Here is a 17,388-nt window from a genome sequence, read left to right on the forward strand (position 1 = left end):
CCTGTTTGCCTTTGTTTCCTCATCTGTAAACTGATCGGGAGAAGGAAATGACAAAACACTGCAGTATCTCTGCCAAGAAATCCCCAAATGGGCTCACAAATTCAGTCAGATTTAACTGAAATGACTGAACAACAACAAATGCTTGTGGAATTGAATCGAAACTAACACATTAAAGAAGGAAGAGGAAAGTAGAAAAGAATATTCCAGGCTAAGGGTGCAAAGATGCAGGTATGGGGGTGGAGAAGAATATGTATAGGAGATGGCAAGTAGTCTAGTTTAACTGGAGTATAGAAAAATTGAAAGAGGGTAGTTTAGGGTCAAAATAACATCATAAATTCATAGCTATCAGAGGTCTTAAAGGCTGCCTAGCAATATCTCCTCATCTAGGAAAAATGGGAGATTCAAACAAATTAAGTGATTTTCCCAAAGTCCCATGAGTAATAAATGACAAAAGGCAGAATTTGAACTCTGATTATTGATCCAGGAATCTTTCGTTGATAAATCAGAAAGATGGGATGGAACCAGATTGTTAAAATCTTGAACGTTAGAATTATGGTAACAAAGAATTGGAAATTAAGTAGATGCCTATTGAATAGGAAATAGCTAAATATATTTTGGTACACTGATGTAAAAGAATATTAATGTGCTGGAAGAAATGATGAAAATGATAAATATACAGCAAATCATGCAAGATTCACATGAAGCAATGCAATTAGTTTGAACCTTATTCAACAGGGTCTCCACTGAAGAAGAGTTTTGAGTAAAGGAGTGACATGATTAGATCTGTGATTAAGGAAGATTAAGTTTTAGGAGGACCTGACTACTAGTAGTCTAGTTAATTTACTAGGTTAAAGGATGATGATTTTGTTCTGGCATTGAAACTGCATTTGAGAATTTGATCACTTACTCCTAATGAAAGGTACCCTAGTTCACTGGGGATATGAGCACACCCATCAAGTTAAATGGAAGTTTGAATATAATGGAAATATCCTACAACTTCCAGGGGAAAAATATCTTCTTTTTTTCCAGTAAAAATAAATTTTATTGATCTTTTTCATTTTTTTATATCACTAAAATTTCCATGTATCCTTCCTTTTAATTCCAGAGAGTCATCCTATACAACAAATATTTCCCAAGAAAAAAAATCAGCAAAACTGATCAATATATCAAAAAAGTTTGAAAACATGTATAATGAATCACAGCTGTATACCTCCCACCCCTGCAATTGAAGATTTATATCTCTTCTTTGAGGTCATATTTGTTCTTTGTCATTTTACAACATTCACTTTTGATTATTTCGTGTTTCTTCTGTTTCCATTGTAGTTATAGTGCACATTATCTTCTTGGCTCAACTTACTTTACTGTGCATTACTTAATGTGAATCTTTCATGATTCTCTGTATATTTATCATTTTTATCATTTCTTACAGCACATTAATATTATTTTACATTGATGTACCAAAATATATTTAGCCATTCCCTAATCAATAGGCATCTACTTTTTTTCCAATTCTTTGTTACCCTAAAAACTACTACCATAAATATTTTAGTGTTCTTATCAGTGACAACTTTGGAGTATAAGCCTCCTAGTGGAATTTCTGGGTCGAAGAGTATAGACTCTCAGTCACTTTATGTACATAATTCCAAATTAATTTCCAAAATAGTTGTACTGAATTACTCTCAACAGTGCACTAGTGTGCTAATCTTCCCATAACCCTTTCAACATTGACTATTCCCTAACTTTTGTTATCTTTTCTAATTTTCAGTGTATGAGATAAAACTTCAGGGTTGTTTTGACTTAGATTTCTCTTGTAACTAGTGATTTGGAGCATCCTTTCGTATGATTGGGTATAGTTTGCAATTCTTTTGAGAACTATTTGTTCCTATTCTTTGATCATTTATTTATTGGACAATGGTATGTTGGTATTCAAGGAAGAGAAGCACCTATGGTAAGAAGGGTGCTTAGCTCATTTACCTTTAGTGTCCACCTGACACTCAACTGTCACTTGTGACTCTAAGAAGCTATAGCTTGCACAGTAACCACACTCAATAAAACCATCTCAGTAGATGGACTAAATAAGGTTAAGAGTCATAGACCTCAAAGCCATTGGTGAATTAGAGGAGTGTCTTCTCCAAGCATGTGAAGACTTCTTCCAAATGGGTGCTAAGGTCATCCACTTCATCACACACCAGTCATCTTGACTTTTGTCTTGCCACTGGAGGTCAATGATCCTTGAAGAGAGAATGAGGTTAATGATGTTGTGCAACTCTGCTTCACTTAAATCCAGTTCATGAACAGGTCAAGACATTACCCTGTTGTGTCATTGGTCCCTACTAAAATAAAGGATAAGCAACAGCAATTGGCAATCTTTTAGATAGATAAACACATATTTATATATAATGTATGTATAGATCTCTGTCTCCATCTCTCTCTCTCATTCTCTCTGTTGTTTATATATTTTGGAGGACAAACCCTTGTTAGGGAAGTTTGATACAAAGATTTTTCCCCTCATTCAATTATTTGTTTTCTTATAGGTGCATTAATATTATTTGAATAAAAGCTTTTCAATTTAATACAATCAAATTTATCCATTTTATCTTTTGTAATTGCCTCTATCCCCTGCTTACTGAAGAATAAATCTTCTACCCATAGCTGTGAGTGTTACATGATCAGATTCTCTTCTAAATTTTTATGATATAATCTTTAGAACATGTTATAGAATATGGTGTAAGGTGCTGGTCTAATGCTAATTTCCTCCAGACCATTTACTGGTTTCCTCAGAAGTTTGTTTTTTTTTTTAACCAAATAGGGGGCTCTTTCTTTAATTTCCCCTCCCAGTTTGATTTTTTTTTAAATTAAAGCGGCCATTCCTTGAGTAACTACTTGAAGAAGCCTATTCATTGAATGATTATATCTCATTCAAAGTGAGAATGTGATTAGCCCTCAGCCTGAAAGGGCCAGGGTCTCACATTACATCCTGATGAATATCTGGCCACTGGACCTAGATGGCTCAGGAGAAGAAAGTGAGGCTGGTGACCTTGCACAGCTCTCCCTCACTCAAATCAAAGTCAACTGCAAGTCATCTCATCCTCTTGATGTCATGATCCTCTTCGAGAACAAAGGACAAACACAATAACAACAACAACAATAACATTTTCCAGTTTATCAAACGCTAGTTATTGAGTTCCATCATTTCAGATTCTCCCTTGTCTAATATGTTTCACTGATTGATTTCTATTTTTAACTAGTAGCAAATTATTTTACTAATTACTGTTCAGTAGTATAGTTAAAGATCCAACATTGCTGGACTTTTTTTTTTGCCATTTCTTTTCATTATTTCTCTTGAAATTCTTGATCTTTTTGTCTTCATATGAATTTTTATAAAGTAATATTTTGGTCGTTTAATTGGAATGGCATTGAATAAATAAATTTAGTTAGTATTTTCATTTTTCATATTGCCCCATTCTAACCATGAGAAATTAATATTTTCCCAGTTATTTAGATCTGTCTTTCTGCAGTGATCTGTAGTTGTATAATTTTTGAGTGTGTATTGGCAGGTAGACTTTAAAGTTTTTTATATTATATATACATATTATATATATTTATATTCTGTAGTAATTTTAAATTGAGTTTTTCTGTTTCTTCATTCTTGGTTTTATTCATACTATGTAGAAATACTGGTGATTTGTGAGGAATTATTCTGCATCCTGAATGTTTGCTGATGTTATTATTTTAATTAATTTTTAATTAACTCTTTGGGGTTCAACTCACTATCATATAATTTACAAAAAATGATAATTTTTAAAAAATCTTCTTTACCTATGCTTATTTCCTCAATTTATTTTTTCTTGTTTTATTGTGATAGCCAGAATTTCTAGTCAAATAGAAGTGATGACAATGGACATCCCAGTTTCAGTCCTGAATTCATTGGAAAGGATTCTAGTTTATTTCTATAACATATGGTAATTCTTAGTTTTAGATATATGCTATTTTTCATGTTGGGGAGAGGTCTATTTATTCCTATGTTTTCTAGTGTTGTTTTTTAAAATAGAAATGAGTGTCATATTTTGTCAAAAGTTTTTTTCTCAATCTATTGACATAATCCTATCATTTTTGTTTAACTTTTTATCAACATGATTTGTTAAGTTTGTGGTTTTACTAACATTAAGTCAACTTTGCATTCTTTTTATAAATCCAACCTAGTCATAGCATTCAATCTTTGTAATATTTTAAGAACCTTTCTACTAATGTTTGATTTTTAAAATTTGTACCAGTGTTCCTTAAGAAATTTTTCTGTTTTGACATTCACTAGTTTATTTATCAAGACCATATCTGCTTCACAGAAAGAATTTGGTACAATCTTCTCCCCTCCACTACCATCTTTTTTTTTTTTTTTTGGCTATTTTTGCAAGCAGTTTATGTCATCATAGAATTAATTGTTCTCTGAATATTTGACACAATTCACTTGTGAATCCATTTGGTCCTGTAGTTTTTTCTTTGGAAATTCCTTTATGGCATGTTCAATTCCTTCCTCTAAAATTAGGTTGTTTAAATTCTCTATTTCTTGTTCTGCTAATTTGGATATTTTATGTTTTTGTAAATATTTATTTATTTAAGTTGTTGGTTTTGTTGGCATGTAGTAGAGCAAAACAGTTTCTAATAATACTTTTATTCATCATTTGTTGTGAATTTTCATTTTTCATTTTGATACTGGTAAACTGGTTTTCCTTTTGTTTCTTTTTAATCAAATCAATTAATTAATGGTTTATTTATTTTAGCTTTTTAAAAAATAGCTCCTGGTCTCATTTATTAATTCATTTTTTGTCTCCAATTTTATCTCTCTTTTTAAATTTTCAAGGTTTTTATTTTGGTGTTTAAATGAAGTTTTGTAAGCTGTTGGTTTTCTACTATTTTTAGTTGCATTCTTAATCATTAATCTTTTCTTTCTCTTTTTGTTAATCAAGTGTTTAGAGATACAAATTTCATGCTAAGTAGTGCTTTGCCTGTATCCCCAAATTTTGGAACTTAGTTTGTTATTAATATCTTTAATGAACCTATGTCTTTTCTTTGATTTGTTCTTTGACCATTTAGTGTTTAGTTAACTGATTTTTAAAGCTTTTTCAATAGCTCTTTATTCTTGCATTTGCAGAGTGCGCATTTGCAGAGTGCGCATTTGCAGAGTGCACATTTGCACAGTGCACATTTTATTTTTTAAATAAATATCTCATTTAATCTTTTATTTAATATAATTCTATTGCATTATCAGTAAAGAATGTTTGTAATAATTCTGGGGTACTTTTGCATTTAGGAGTTTTTTATGTCCTAAGACATACCTGAAAAGGTGCCATGCATAACTAAGAAATAAGTATAATCTATTTTCAGTATAAGTATAATTTAATAATAATTATTGAATAATATAATAATTATAATTTAATAAGTATAATTTCTATTTTCATTCAAAAATTTCCAGATGTCTATCATGCCTAATTTTTCTAAAATTTTGTTTATTTATTAATTAACTTCTTTCTTCTTTATTTTTTGGTTAGATTTATCTAGGGCTGATAGAGATATATTGAGGTCTCCCATTATTATAGTTTTACCATCTATTTCTCTTTGTAATTCATTTAACTTTAAAAAAATATTTGGAAGCCATGACACTTAGTCTATATATGTTAGCTGTGCTAATATTGGTAGTTATTAGCTATAGCCTTACTGTTGCACTGAATATTCATTCTTTCAATATTGGAAAGACAGGTGAAAACACTATAGATATTGTAAGTTCCTGACAGTGCTGAACATGTAATTTGTTAAGCAATTTTTTTTTCAACATACAGAAAGTGAGGTTGGTGTCCTTACACAGCAAAACAAAGTCAAGTGCAAGTCATGTCATCATTTCTCTGATGTCATAGTCTTCTTCAAAAATGAAGGATAAACACACAGACAGACTGTACAACATACATACTCTACAGAGAAGCTGGACCATGGAATTTTTATTCCTTTCAGGATGGAAGAAAAAGTATTTTGGATGTGGAGTCAAATGACCCAAGTTCTAGTCCTGGCTCTGACACCTTATCTGTATAACTATGGATATGCCACTTAACACTTTTGTGCCTCTGTTTCTTCATCTGTAAAATAGAGGAGGGGTAAGATGGACAAAATGATGTCAGATCCCTTCCAGCTATCCTTTAAACCTCTGGTCCCATGAGTTTAAGTATAAATGAGTTTTTAAAACACCACTACACATATGACCTAATTTTTTTTTGGAGGGGGAGAATAATTTAGTAAATGAACTTCTGGCAAAGAAGATATTTGAACAAAGAATTTGGATTTCTAGATCATGACTTTTCAAATTAGGTTGACAGACTCCTGGTCAGAGATGGAGGACTCAAACAAGGACTGGTAAAAATGTTTTTGCTGGTTGTTTTGCATATCTAATTAAAAGAAATTTAAACTCAAAAGGGTAGGATGGGAAGACTACATGTATGTGTGTGTGTGTATGCATGTGTTATATATATGTATGGATGATGACATGTATATATGTGTGTATATATATTATATATATATGTATGTAGGGAATGGTGATAAATTTTTATTTTACTTTTCAACTAACAAGCATTTTCTCCTCTCTTCTTCTCACCCTAACATGAAAAAAAGAAAAGCCTTTGTAACAAATATGCATAGTTAAGCAAAATAAAACCACACATTTGCCATATACAAAAACCAGATCTCTTTTGGAATACTGAGTTTATCACCTCTTTGTCCAAGTTCTTCAGTCTTTCAAAGTCATTTTTCTTTTCAGTGTCGTTATTGTACAAATTGTTCTCTTGGTTCTGCTCACTTTACTCTGCATTAGCTCATATAAGTCTTCCCATGTTTTTCTGGAACCATCTTTTTATAGCACCATAATATTTCATTATATCCACGTATCCTACTTTCTTCATCCATTTCCCAATTGATAGATAGCTCTTAATTTCCAGTCTTTTGCTACTACAAGAGACCCCTTATTAATGTTTTTGTACACGTGGACCTTTTCCCTCTTTCTTTGATTTCTCTAGGGTATAAACCTGGTATTATGTCAAAAAGTATGCTCAGTGTAATAAATTTTGGGGGTACATTTGCAAAATGCTTTCCAGAATGACTGGACAAATTCACAGTGCCACCAACAATGCACTAGCTTTTATGTTTTCCAGAAGCCCTACCAATATTTGTCATATTTTAGGGGGTCAACTTTACCAAATATGGCTTAGAAACCTTAGAGTTGCTTCAATTTGCAAAGTTTGGGGCTTTTAAAATATTGAATTTCTTCCTTTGAAAACTACTTGTTCATATCCTTTGACTATTTATCAAGTGGAGAAACTATGTTAGATTTTTAAAAGAAATGTACAAAAAGTGGAAGAAAGGCCTGGTAGCAAAGAATGAATATGAGTGTGACATGGTCCTGTACAAATACAGTCAGGAGCATTGAATTTAGGTTGTTCAGTGGATGAAGTGCTGGGCCTGGAGTCAGAAAGATCTGAGTACAAATCCAGCCTCAGACACTTTTACTAGCTGGGTGACCCTGAGCAAGTCATTTAACTTCAGTTTCCTTATCTGCAAAATGGGGATAATAATAGCACCCACCTCCCAGGGTTTGTTTGAGGTTAAAATGAAATAATTATAAAGCATCTAGTGTGTGTGTTCATCCTTCATTGGCGAAGAAGACCATGCCATCAGAGAAATGATGACATGACTTGCACTTGACTTTGTTTTGAGTAAGGGAGGGCTGTGCAGGTCACCAGCCTCACTTATCCTCCAGAGCCACCTGAATCCACTGACCAGATATTTATCAAGATGACTGGAGATGACCCAGGATGAGGCCATTGGGGTTAAGTGACTTGCCCAAGGTCACACAGCTAGTGAGTGTCAGGTGTCTGAGGTGAGATTTGAACACAGGTCCTCCTGACTCCTGTACTGGTACTCTATCCACTGCACCAACTAGCTGCCCTCTAAAGTATCTAGTACATAGTAAGTGATATATAAATGTTGACAATTATTATTAAAGCTCTGAATGAGCTAAGGCTGTCAAGCAAAGGACAACAAAAAGTGCTATTTGAGATTTTAAAAAGCTACATTGGGAGAGAAAGGAGGATCAAAGAAGAGATATGATCTTTGCTTGGCATGGATTGGACTTTGATAAATAGAAGGAGAGAGAAGACAAAGCTGTTCGGTTTTTATTTGTTTCTGTTTTCTCTATATAGGAATGAGCTTTACACTGGAACATGACAGAATTACTCAATCAATCTACATTTATTAACTGCCTACTATGTGTTAAGCACTCTGCTAAACACTGGGGACAAAAAAAGAAGCAAAAGACAGTCTCCGCCTTCAAGGAGCTTGAATTTAGTGAACAAAAATGTCTAACAGGGAATTGATACTTAAGATATTTAAGGAGATAGTAAGAGAGCATGTTTCTGCCCTTGATGAATTCAAGTCAGTTAGCCCAGATAAACCACACCTTGAGATAGTAAAGGGACCTGCAGACATGTTTGCTGAGCCATTGTTGGGATATTTCAAAGATTAATGAAAGAGGTATCATGAAATCTGAGGTCAGCTGTCCTGAACCTTTTTTTTTTTTTTTTAAGGCAAGAAGGCAGCGTGTAAAAAATATAGGCAAATGAGCTTGACTTTCATTCCTGGAAAAGGAATAAGAAATAGCTGACAAATATCAGAAAGTGAATCAGAGATCACAAAGAGCCAATGTTTAATCAAGAACAGATTATGCCAGATTAGCCTCATTTCCTTTTCTGACGAGATTACCCAAGTAGCAAAAGAGGGGAATTCCAAATAATGTTACAGTGGATACCACATTGGGTCTGGATCAAGAAGTCTCACCTTTCTGAGTTCAAATCTGACCTCAGATGCTTCCTAGCTGTGTGTCCTTGAGCAAGTCACTTAACTCTGTTTGACTCAGTTTTCTCATATGTGAAACGACAGGGAGGAGAAAATGGCAAACCACTCCAGTATCTTTGTTAAGAAAACCCCAAATGGGGTCTTGAAGAGTTGTCTGAATTATTGAAGGGAATACTGAGGATACAATTTACTTCTATTTTAGCAAAGATTTGGATATACTCTTTCATACATGTGGAGAAAATGTCAAGATATGAATTACATAATAGTCCAATCAGTTGGATTACCATCTGTTGGCTGGTTGGATCCAAAGAGTAGTTACTAAATATCAGTGTAGCAGGTCTCCAGTGGAGTACCTTGGGGTTCTGTGCTGTGGCCTCGTGCTATTTTTATATTTTTATCCATGATTTGAATAAAGGTTGTTTACATATTAAATTTACTGATGACACAGCTGGAAGGGATTAAGCCTGTGATTTCAATAGTATTGGGAACTCTTAAGTGAACTTCCTCTACAAACGTGACTCAGCATCCCTTCTGCTACTTAGGATCTTACGAGAGTTATCTAACACACAGAGAAGTTGTGACTTGCTCCAAAGTCACCCAGCTAGTTTGTGTCTCAGCCAGAACTTGGGACTCTGGTCTCCCTGGCAACTAAGGAGGTGAAGGTCTTTGAATCAATGTAACAGAAAGATCAATTGAAGGAACTGGGAGTGTTTCCTCTGCAGCCAGAAATTTGAGGCAAAAGGAGGAGGGCAAGCACGGGGTGGGAATGGGCGGCAGAGGGAGGGAATGATCAGTGCAGAAGTATAGAGACAGGATATGGAGCATCTTGGATACACTAGGCCAGTATGGCTGGATTGTAGAGTTCGTGGAGGCGAGTAAATACAGGAGAAAAAGGGACCAGGCTATGAAGAGCTTTATTAAATTATATCTAGTAAGGTCACTTAGGATGAAAAAAACTCAAAGGAGCGGCTACCAACTGGAGCCCCAGCTGGAATATTACAACATTTAATAATAATCCTAAAGTAGAAGACGCTAAGTTAGGAGATTCTCGCCTGTCTAAATAGATGCTCTGGGTGAGCGAGTCACATCGCATAACCGAAGTCAACCTGGGTTCTCTTACGTTTCACACCCCAAACTGAGGGCTCTCCAGACTTTGGCCCTCTCCTTGCAGGCCAGGTTGCGACCCAGAACTTCCATGTTGGGTATCCGCACCCCAGGACCCTCGGGTTACTGAGGTAACTCCTGGATACTCCCAAGCCCTGCCCCCAGCAGCTTTCCCTTCCCGGGGCTCAGTGGCGGTGTTTGCGCTGCTGCCAACTGCTCAGACCTGGGAGCGGTTCTTTAACCGGGAAAACGCGTCCCTCGCGCCACGCTACAGGCTCGGCCCCAGAGCGGGGAGGGGCAGGAGGTGGGGGCGGGCCGAAGGAAGGGGCAGGAAGGGTACTTAGTCCTGCGCAGGCGGCCGGGAGAGCCTTTGCCACACGCGCGCGCGACCCTTGCTCCGGCTGAGTACCCGAGCGGTGGCAGCGGCGGCTGCGCAGCAGGTGGCACTATGGTCCCCGTGTTGCTCAGCTTCCCGACCCCCTCGAGTCCTGACAGCCCCGTGGATCGGTGCGAGGGTCCAGTCAGCAGCGAAAACCCTCGCGCCCCGGTGAAGAAGCGTCGGAGTCCACGATGCCAGAAACAGCCTCCCCTGCAGCTCCGCGGGCTCCCGCGTCCGCTTTCTGGAGACTCGGCCGTGTGCGATCTGTTTGAATCGCCCTCCTCCAGCTCTGGCTCCGGCTCCGACTCCGGCTCCAGCTGCGGCTCCTGTTCGAATGATACCCACAGCCCGGCCCGTCCGGACCCGAGCTGCCGCCAGCCTGCCTACTCGGGACTTCTGAGCAACCCGCTGGACCTTCAGATCTTCCGAGACTATGGGCAGAGCTGCTACACCTTCCGCAAGGGGCTGGAGGGCCAGTTCCAACCGCGCGAGTTCCTGGCGCTGCAGCCGCAAGTGAGGCGTCCTCCCTTAGCCCCCAGCGCCGCAGCGGTGCTCGCTCCCTCCCCTCCGGTCATGCGGTCTCCCCTCTCCTCTTCTCCCCTCTTCTCCTGGGCAGTCAGTCTCCGCTCCTCTTTTAGGCTCCTCTGTTTACATCGATCCCGCAGCTGCATTCCTCGCCGCCCCGCTTTAGCCCATCCACGTCTCATTTCTCCCAGAACTCCCCACCCAGGTTCCCCTCTCGTCTGTGCTCCCAACTGTGAAGGGATTTCCCTAGCAGAGGAGGTAGATGTGGCGTGACGAGGTTCTGCATCTTCTTTCACCACCATTCTTCATTTCTTTCTTCCCTCCGCATAGCTCTGTCTCTGGGACGCCCATTTAGAATTGTGATTTAGCGGGCATTACTGGACCCTGGAAACTTACTGGGCTTTACCTAGTCCCCTCCTGCGGAAGGAGAAGGTAGCTCTTACCCTCTCCCAGAAACTGTACTCCTGGCTCTTTGAGCCATTTGCCACCTCCGTGGTCTGCTTCCTAACAGGTGACAGCAGAATCCCGTTGTAAACTGCTCAGCTGGTTGATCCCCGTGCACCGGCAATTCGGCTTCACCTTCGAGTCGCTGTGCTTGGCGGTGAACATCCTGGACCGCTTCCTCTCCACCACCCCGGTGGCTGCCGACTGCTTCCAGCTGCTGGGGGTCACCTCACTGCTCATCGCTTGCAAGCAGGTACCTACCTACATACCCTGCTGAGCTCCTGGAGAAGGCTCCGGATCTCTGCTAACCCATCTCTGTCCAAGCCAGAACTTCTAATGTCCCAGTGCACGTAAGATTGGGAATCACTTCTCTGAATCCTAGCCCTGTTTAAGACTAAGTAATTGCTTTAATACGATAGGGCGTTTTTTTTCAGTCACCTCCCCCATCTTTCAGTCTCTTATTCCTCAATTATGCAGCTTTCCTACTCTCTCTTCCCCCCAAAAGGAAAGAGGTTAGATTCCCCACCCCTACTCCCCGCTAATCTTTTGTCTCTGCAGGTTCTTTCGCCCATCGGCCAACGTAGTTATATAGGGGCAAGACTGTCCAGTTGGAGAAACAGTACATTAAGTGAGGGAAGACCGCAACTTTCGTAATAATAACTCGAGTTTATATAGTACTTACAGGCATACGGTACATTCCTCGCAACAGTCTTGTTGAGGTCATTTTAGAGATGAGGAAACTGAGGCAAAGAAACGGTCAAGTGATTTGTTCGAAGTCACACACACACTCAGCTAGTGAGGGGTGGGGAGGCGATACTAAAACTGTGGACTTCTGAGTCCGAGCCCAATGCAGTGTCCATTATTTTGAGCCTTAAGTTTGAAAGGGGCAAAGAGTAGAAGGGAAAGAGTGGAGGGATGACAGTTTCTCTTCCCGTTTCCCTCCCAAGCTCAGCTCCTGGGCCTTGCGGTGCATTTAGGTGCTGAACTTTTGTCAGATCCACATCCACGCCTGGGGTGCCGCCAGCTTTATCTCGCAGTTCTCAGCTTCCTCCTCTGCAGAAAATCAGATTAGATGGGGGAAACTAGTTAGACTTTAACCGCAGTTAAACGTCTGGAAGGCAGGGACTTTCTCACTTTAGTAATTCGTTTCCCCATCGCCATGCCCGCACTTAGCTGGAATTTAAGGAGTGTGAGTGGACTGATTGATAAAATTAGGTGACCTGTTAGATTCTTTACAATTCTCGCTAGGTGGCACAGTAGACAGAGTGTCAGGACCTAGAGTCAGGACAACCCTGAGTTCAAATACTGACCCTCAGACACTTCTTAGCTGTGTGACCTGGGCAAGTCACTTAACCCTGTGTGCCTCAGTTTCCTCCCCTGTAAAAAGAATAGGAGAAGACAAACTGCTCCAGTCTCTACGCCAAAAAAAATCCCAAATAAAGAGTCTGTAATGACAGCACCAAGGCTTTGGTATGACTGTCACCCCAAGACAAACAATCAAGTCTATCACAGGGAGAGAGTGGGATTGCGGGATACTGCTCCTTATCAAGAAGGTCTTGTCATAGAAGGGCTGCAATACATCCTTCTCCCCTACAGAGATGGAGATCCTTGGAGTCAGATTACTTCCCTTACCTCTGCGTGTTGTTCGTGTTTTGTGCAGATAGAGGTGCACCCGCCTCGGGTGAAGCAGCTGCTGTCTCTGTGCGGCGGCGCCTTCACCCGCCAGCAGCTCTGTAACCTCGAGTGTATCGTGCTGTACAAGCTACACTTTAGTCTCGAGGCGCCCACCATCGCCTTCTTTCTGGAGCACTTTACCCACTTTCGGGTGGCTTCCCGGGAGGCAGACCTCAGTGATGCTGCCGATACCCACACCTTGGCCAAGGGGGTGGCGCAGCTAAGCCTGGCGGATTATGCCTTCACCAGGTACACCCCTTCCCTCCTGGCCATCTGCTGCCTGGGGCTGGCAGACCGAATGCTCAAACATCGAAAACCTCTGGACCTGCATATAAGCAATTACCCGGAAGCGGAGTTGCAGGACTGCCTGGGGAAGCTGCAGCTACTGGTGTCTTTGAATAGAGACGCTTTACCCAGTATTTTGCCCTCTCCCCTCTCGGAGAAATGCAAATCATCTGGGTCAGAGTTAAAGATAGAGAGCCCACCTGCTGTGTCCGGCCAGTCCCCTTCCTCCAGCAAAGAGAGCGATAGCGAGTGCTAGGCATAATGCATCAACAGTATGACTTTGTTTTTATTAATACTATTTTTATACCTCATAAAAGAGCAGTATTGGCTTAAGGGTGGTAGGAGACCCCGACTTAGGGGTTTTGGGTGATTTGGTTCCTACCTCGTATTTGGATGATTAATGAAGCAGGACCTTACATACAACAGACCCGTGCCATCCTGCACGTGTTCATTTGCACTGGCAGACTGATGTAAGACAGTCATGTCACCTTGTTTATTTTACCCACTGGACGATTAAGAACCACTAGGAAAATAAACAGTCCCCCAGCCCAATAAAGGTCTAATCCCTGGCGAACCGGTTGTCCCCGGCTGAGGTTTGTCTGCGTGGTATTTCCTGGGGATTTGCGTCCGCAGTGGAGGGATGGGGTTGGGGTGAAGGGATGGGAACGAAATGAAACATTTGAGGGGAGAATTGTTCAGGCTCCCCGGTCTTGTTCCTAGCAGAAGTTTTCTCGGAGGCGAGCGACATGAATGGGCTGTGAAACGACGATTTGCAGACATATATAGAGCTTATAAATGTAAAATAAAGCTTATATATATATATATACATATTAAGTAGTTATATAATTCTACAAATATGAATATTCTGTAGAAATATAAAAGGGACACTAGTACAGGTGAGAGGAAAGTCCCTTTCCTCAAAGAGTTGACGTTGAAATGAGGAAAGAGCATTTAAGAGACTAGGAAGAGAAAGGGGCCAGCGCCTGGAGAAAGCTTTTGGCTCGAGGGTCCAGAGAGGGAAGCCCGAAGCCACGAGAAAAAGCCCCAAACGCGATCTAGACAAATAAACCCTTACTAGAAAATGTATTGGCGGCGACGATGAGGGGGAGGGACAGTCAAATCTCTCTGGCTCCTAGACTAGGCGCTGGGGAACTTCCGAGTCCCTCCCCCCAGCAGAGAACCAAATAAAAACGCCACGCCCCACTCAAAGTAGCCCCACCGTTTTAAAATGTTTCCTTGGGGTTTTATGTCCAGGTTTTGTTTGTTCTAAAGTCTATCTAAGACTGGAACAATCTCTGAAAACAAAATCTGCTTTTTGTACATTGTTTCCTATACTAGAACGGGGTCGGGGATGAGCGCCATCTGCAAACACTCCTTTGAGCCCCACTCCTCCCCACCACCTTTTCCCCAGAAACACATAAGGGGAGGAGCCAGGGAGCCTCGGGGCAGAAGGACAGTCCTGGTCTGATAGGATTAAAAAATCACTTGTTAATGTCTGATCTGCAGCATCTTAGAACTTGTGTAAAGAGTCAGACACTGGGAGCCCTAGAGGATGAAAGAAAGAGGTCCTGGGATCCAGGGGATAAGAGTCAGGGGAGAATCAGGATGGGTGGTGTTAGTGGAGAGAAACTTCTGGGGAGCCCGGCGGGTGCCACGTTCCCCGGGTTACCTTGAGAGTAGTGAAGCCAGGATTCTCTGGCTGATCCCTGCTAAAAATGGTAGCAAAGATTTAACTTGAAAGGAATGTTAGAGTCCAGTTCAACCCTCTCCTTTTAAATAGGGCGAAAATGAGGCCCAGAGCAGTTCACGTAGGTAGTACAATTGAAAGTAGGATTCGATCTCGGTTCCTTTGACTCCAAATCCATTATTTTTTCCATTGCAACAGATTCAGCTGATGAAGGGACAAGCAGCCAAGACCCGGCCACTTCTGAGAAAATATGCAAAAAATGGTGTGGAAGTAAATGGAAACCTGTTGTTTCATTGCCCTGCTTTGAAGAGGGATACCCACAGGAAAAGCCTTGAGAAACTAGACCTTACAGAAGGGTCTCTACTCTTGCAACCGTTCATCCCCCTTTCCAAATTCCCCTCCCCCCCAGTTCCCAGCAAACATCTTCCACGTGTTTGAGCCACTTTCCTCTGATTCTGGATGCCAAGATTCCCTTCCCTCATGCCTAGACACTGGTGGATTTTAGAACTTGAATATTTGTTTGTAGAATAATAACAATATTTCTAGCAGAGTCTGAAAATCAAACTTTTCATCTACAAAATGACATTTTTCAGAGCTTTAAGACTTACAAACTACTTTATATATGGAAAAAACTAGGTGCAAAAAAGTTGAATTGTTCTTAGAACCGACATCATAAGAAAAATAAAAACTTTATGGTATGCTACAGATCATGAACTAGTCCAATTAATAATGATTGAAGGCAATACATTCTATCTGCACTCACACAATACACGCACATAATTACCTCTTACTTCCCAGGTTTGTCGTGAAAATCAAAAGAGATAATATCTGTAAAGCACTTAGCACAGTACTTGGCGTATACTAGGCATTAAATAAATGATTATGATAGGAAAGGACCTGTTAATTCACAAGCTGGGCCAGCAAGCAAGTCTATGACATTCTTGAAAGAAAAAATCCTAGGAGGTTGTCTTAATGCTGAGGTTAACTCAGAAAGGTAGTAAGCGTCAACAGGCGGCATTTGAACTCAGGTCTTCCCCACTCCAAGCTCAGTGCTACCACTACGTATCTGTATCTCTGGATAACATAAATCATAAATTAAAATGTACTCTTCTGTGGTAGGTATAGGCCAAAGTATTTATTGAGAACCCATTAAGCAATAGGTGTAACAGTGCAACAGCTTAACACAGCATTTTAAGATTTGCAAATACATGCTTGATCTCTTTTACAGGGGAGTCAGGACACAGTAAGAAGTTTGTATCCCAAGTTGTGTTAGGCTATTTTGAATATAGGAAGACAATCAAGAAACATGATAACTTCTGGTAGTGGGCTGCTCTTAACCTGACAATTTTCCAAAGGTTTACCATTCAAAAAGTGCTCAATGTGGTAATTCTGTTGCATTTGGGGATATGCACACTCATAAAGAAAACCACTGCACTCAAAGTCTGTCCTCGCTGTCTCTAAAGTTAAAGCACAGACATAGAAAAACTTGGTTTCTCTTTGTGCCTCACTTTCCTCACCTGTAAAATGGGAGGTGGTTGAACTTGATGGCTTTCAAGGTCTCTTCCAGCCCTAAATCTACGGTCCTATGATTCTTCTCAGAAACCAGGAGCTTTTCTGGGAAAGGTGTTGGTGTCAAATGTCATACCTTTGATAGCAGGTGTGTGACCATGGACAAATCATTTCAGCTCTCCCTCCCTATCTATAAAATGAGGGGGTTAGACTCTGTGGCCTCTAAATTCCCTTACAGCTCTAAATCTGTAATCATGTGATCTGTTGGGTGTTTATTCCTTTCTGTCCCTCCTCAAAAGGAGTCCTCTAGTCCAGCCCACTCATTGTACTTGTGGAGAACAACTTCCAAAGACAGTGATTTACTACAGGTGTTACAAGTAGTCCCTCACCCCTTCAAGGATCTCTCTCCTAGAGTCTTCATCCTAGCAAAAGAGTCTCCAGGCTGCCTCCTCTCTTCCCTATAACAACCCACCCAGAGGGAAGAATGTGAACAGATGCTTTCCATACAGTACCTGGGAACAACCATGCAACCAAAGGAACTGCTTGCAACCGCTCTGGACAAGTAATGAGAGTGAAATTTTGTCTAACGCATTCTTTGTCCTGCGCAGGCTGTATATCCATTCAGGCTCATTGTCACTTCCATTCAGCTCCTCATCCTCCTTGTCTACATTTTGACATTTTCACTATTTCTTTGCATACTTTCAGATGGGTGGGCAGAAGCAAAAAGTAAACTAAAAAATTATCAAATTACTCCTTTAAATAACAGAATCAAGTCCGGTGTGATGCAGCAGGCTAAAATGAGGTTTTGAGTAAATATAAAATTTTCACCTTCATTAGCCATGCTGTTCTAGCCCCCATTATTTGTAGTTAGTGCACCCCAGGCTCAGAACAA

The 17,388-nt window shown here is 40.3% G+C and overlaps 1 protein-coding gene across 1 annotated transcript; it reads left to right on the forward strand.

The window, feature by feature from the left end:
- The first annotated feature begins 10,338 nt into the window (after positions 1 to 10,338).
- Positions 10,339 to 13,874, forward strand: CCNO (cyclin O). The gene is made up of 3 exons (XM_072605627.1): positions 10,339 to 10,885; positions 11,409 to 11,594; positions 13,002 to 13,874. The coding sequence occupies exons 1-3, from the start codon at positions 10,442 to 10,444 to the stop codon at positions 13,554 to 13,556; spliced, it is 1,185 nt and encodes a 394-aa protein (XP_072461728.1). The 5' UTR covers positions 10,339 to 10,441; the 3' UTR covers positions 13,557 to 13,874.
- The last annotated feature ends 3,514 nt before the right edge of the window (positions 13,875 to 17,388 follow it).

This window comes from Notamacropus eugenii, chromosome 4, assembly GCF_028372415.1.
Source record: "Notamacropus eugenii isolate mMacEug1 chromosome 4, mMacEug1.pri_v2, whole genome shotgun sequence".
Lineage (NCBI taxonomy): Eukaryota > Metazoa > Chordata > Mammalia > Diprotodontia > Macropodidae > Notamacropus > Notamacropus eugenii.

Bases quoted from the DNA above. Each gene is read 5' to 3' on its own strand.
- CCNO (XM_072605627.1), top strand. From the start codon at position 10,442: ATGGTCCCCGTGTTGCTCAGCTTCCCGACCCCCTCGAGTCCTGACAGC. The intron at 10,886-11,408 runs GTGAGGCGTCCT...GCTTCCTAACAG, and splicing joins TCCTGGCGCTGCAGCCGCAA to GTGACAGCAGAATCCCGTTG. The intron at 11,595-13,001 runs GTACCTACCTAC...TGTTTTGTGCAG, and splicing joins TGCTCATCGCTTGCAAGCAG to ATAGAGGTGCACCCGCCTCG.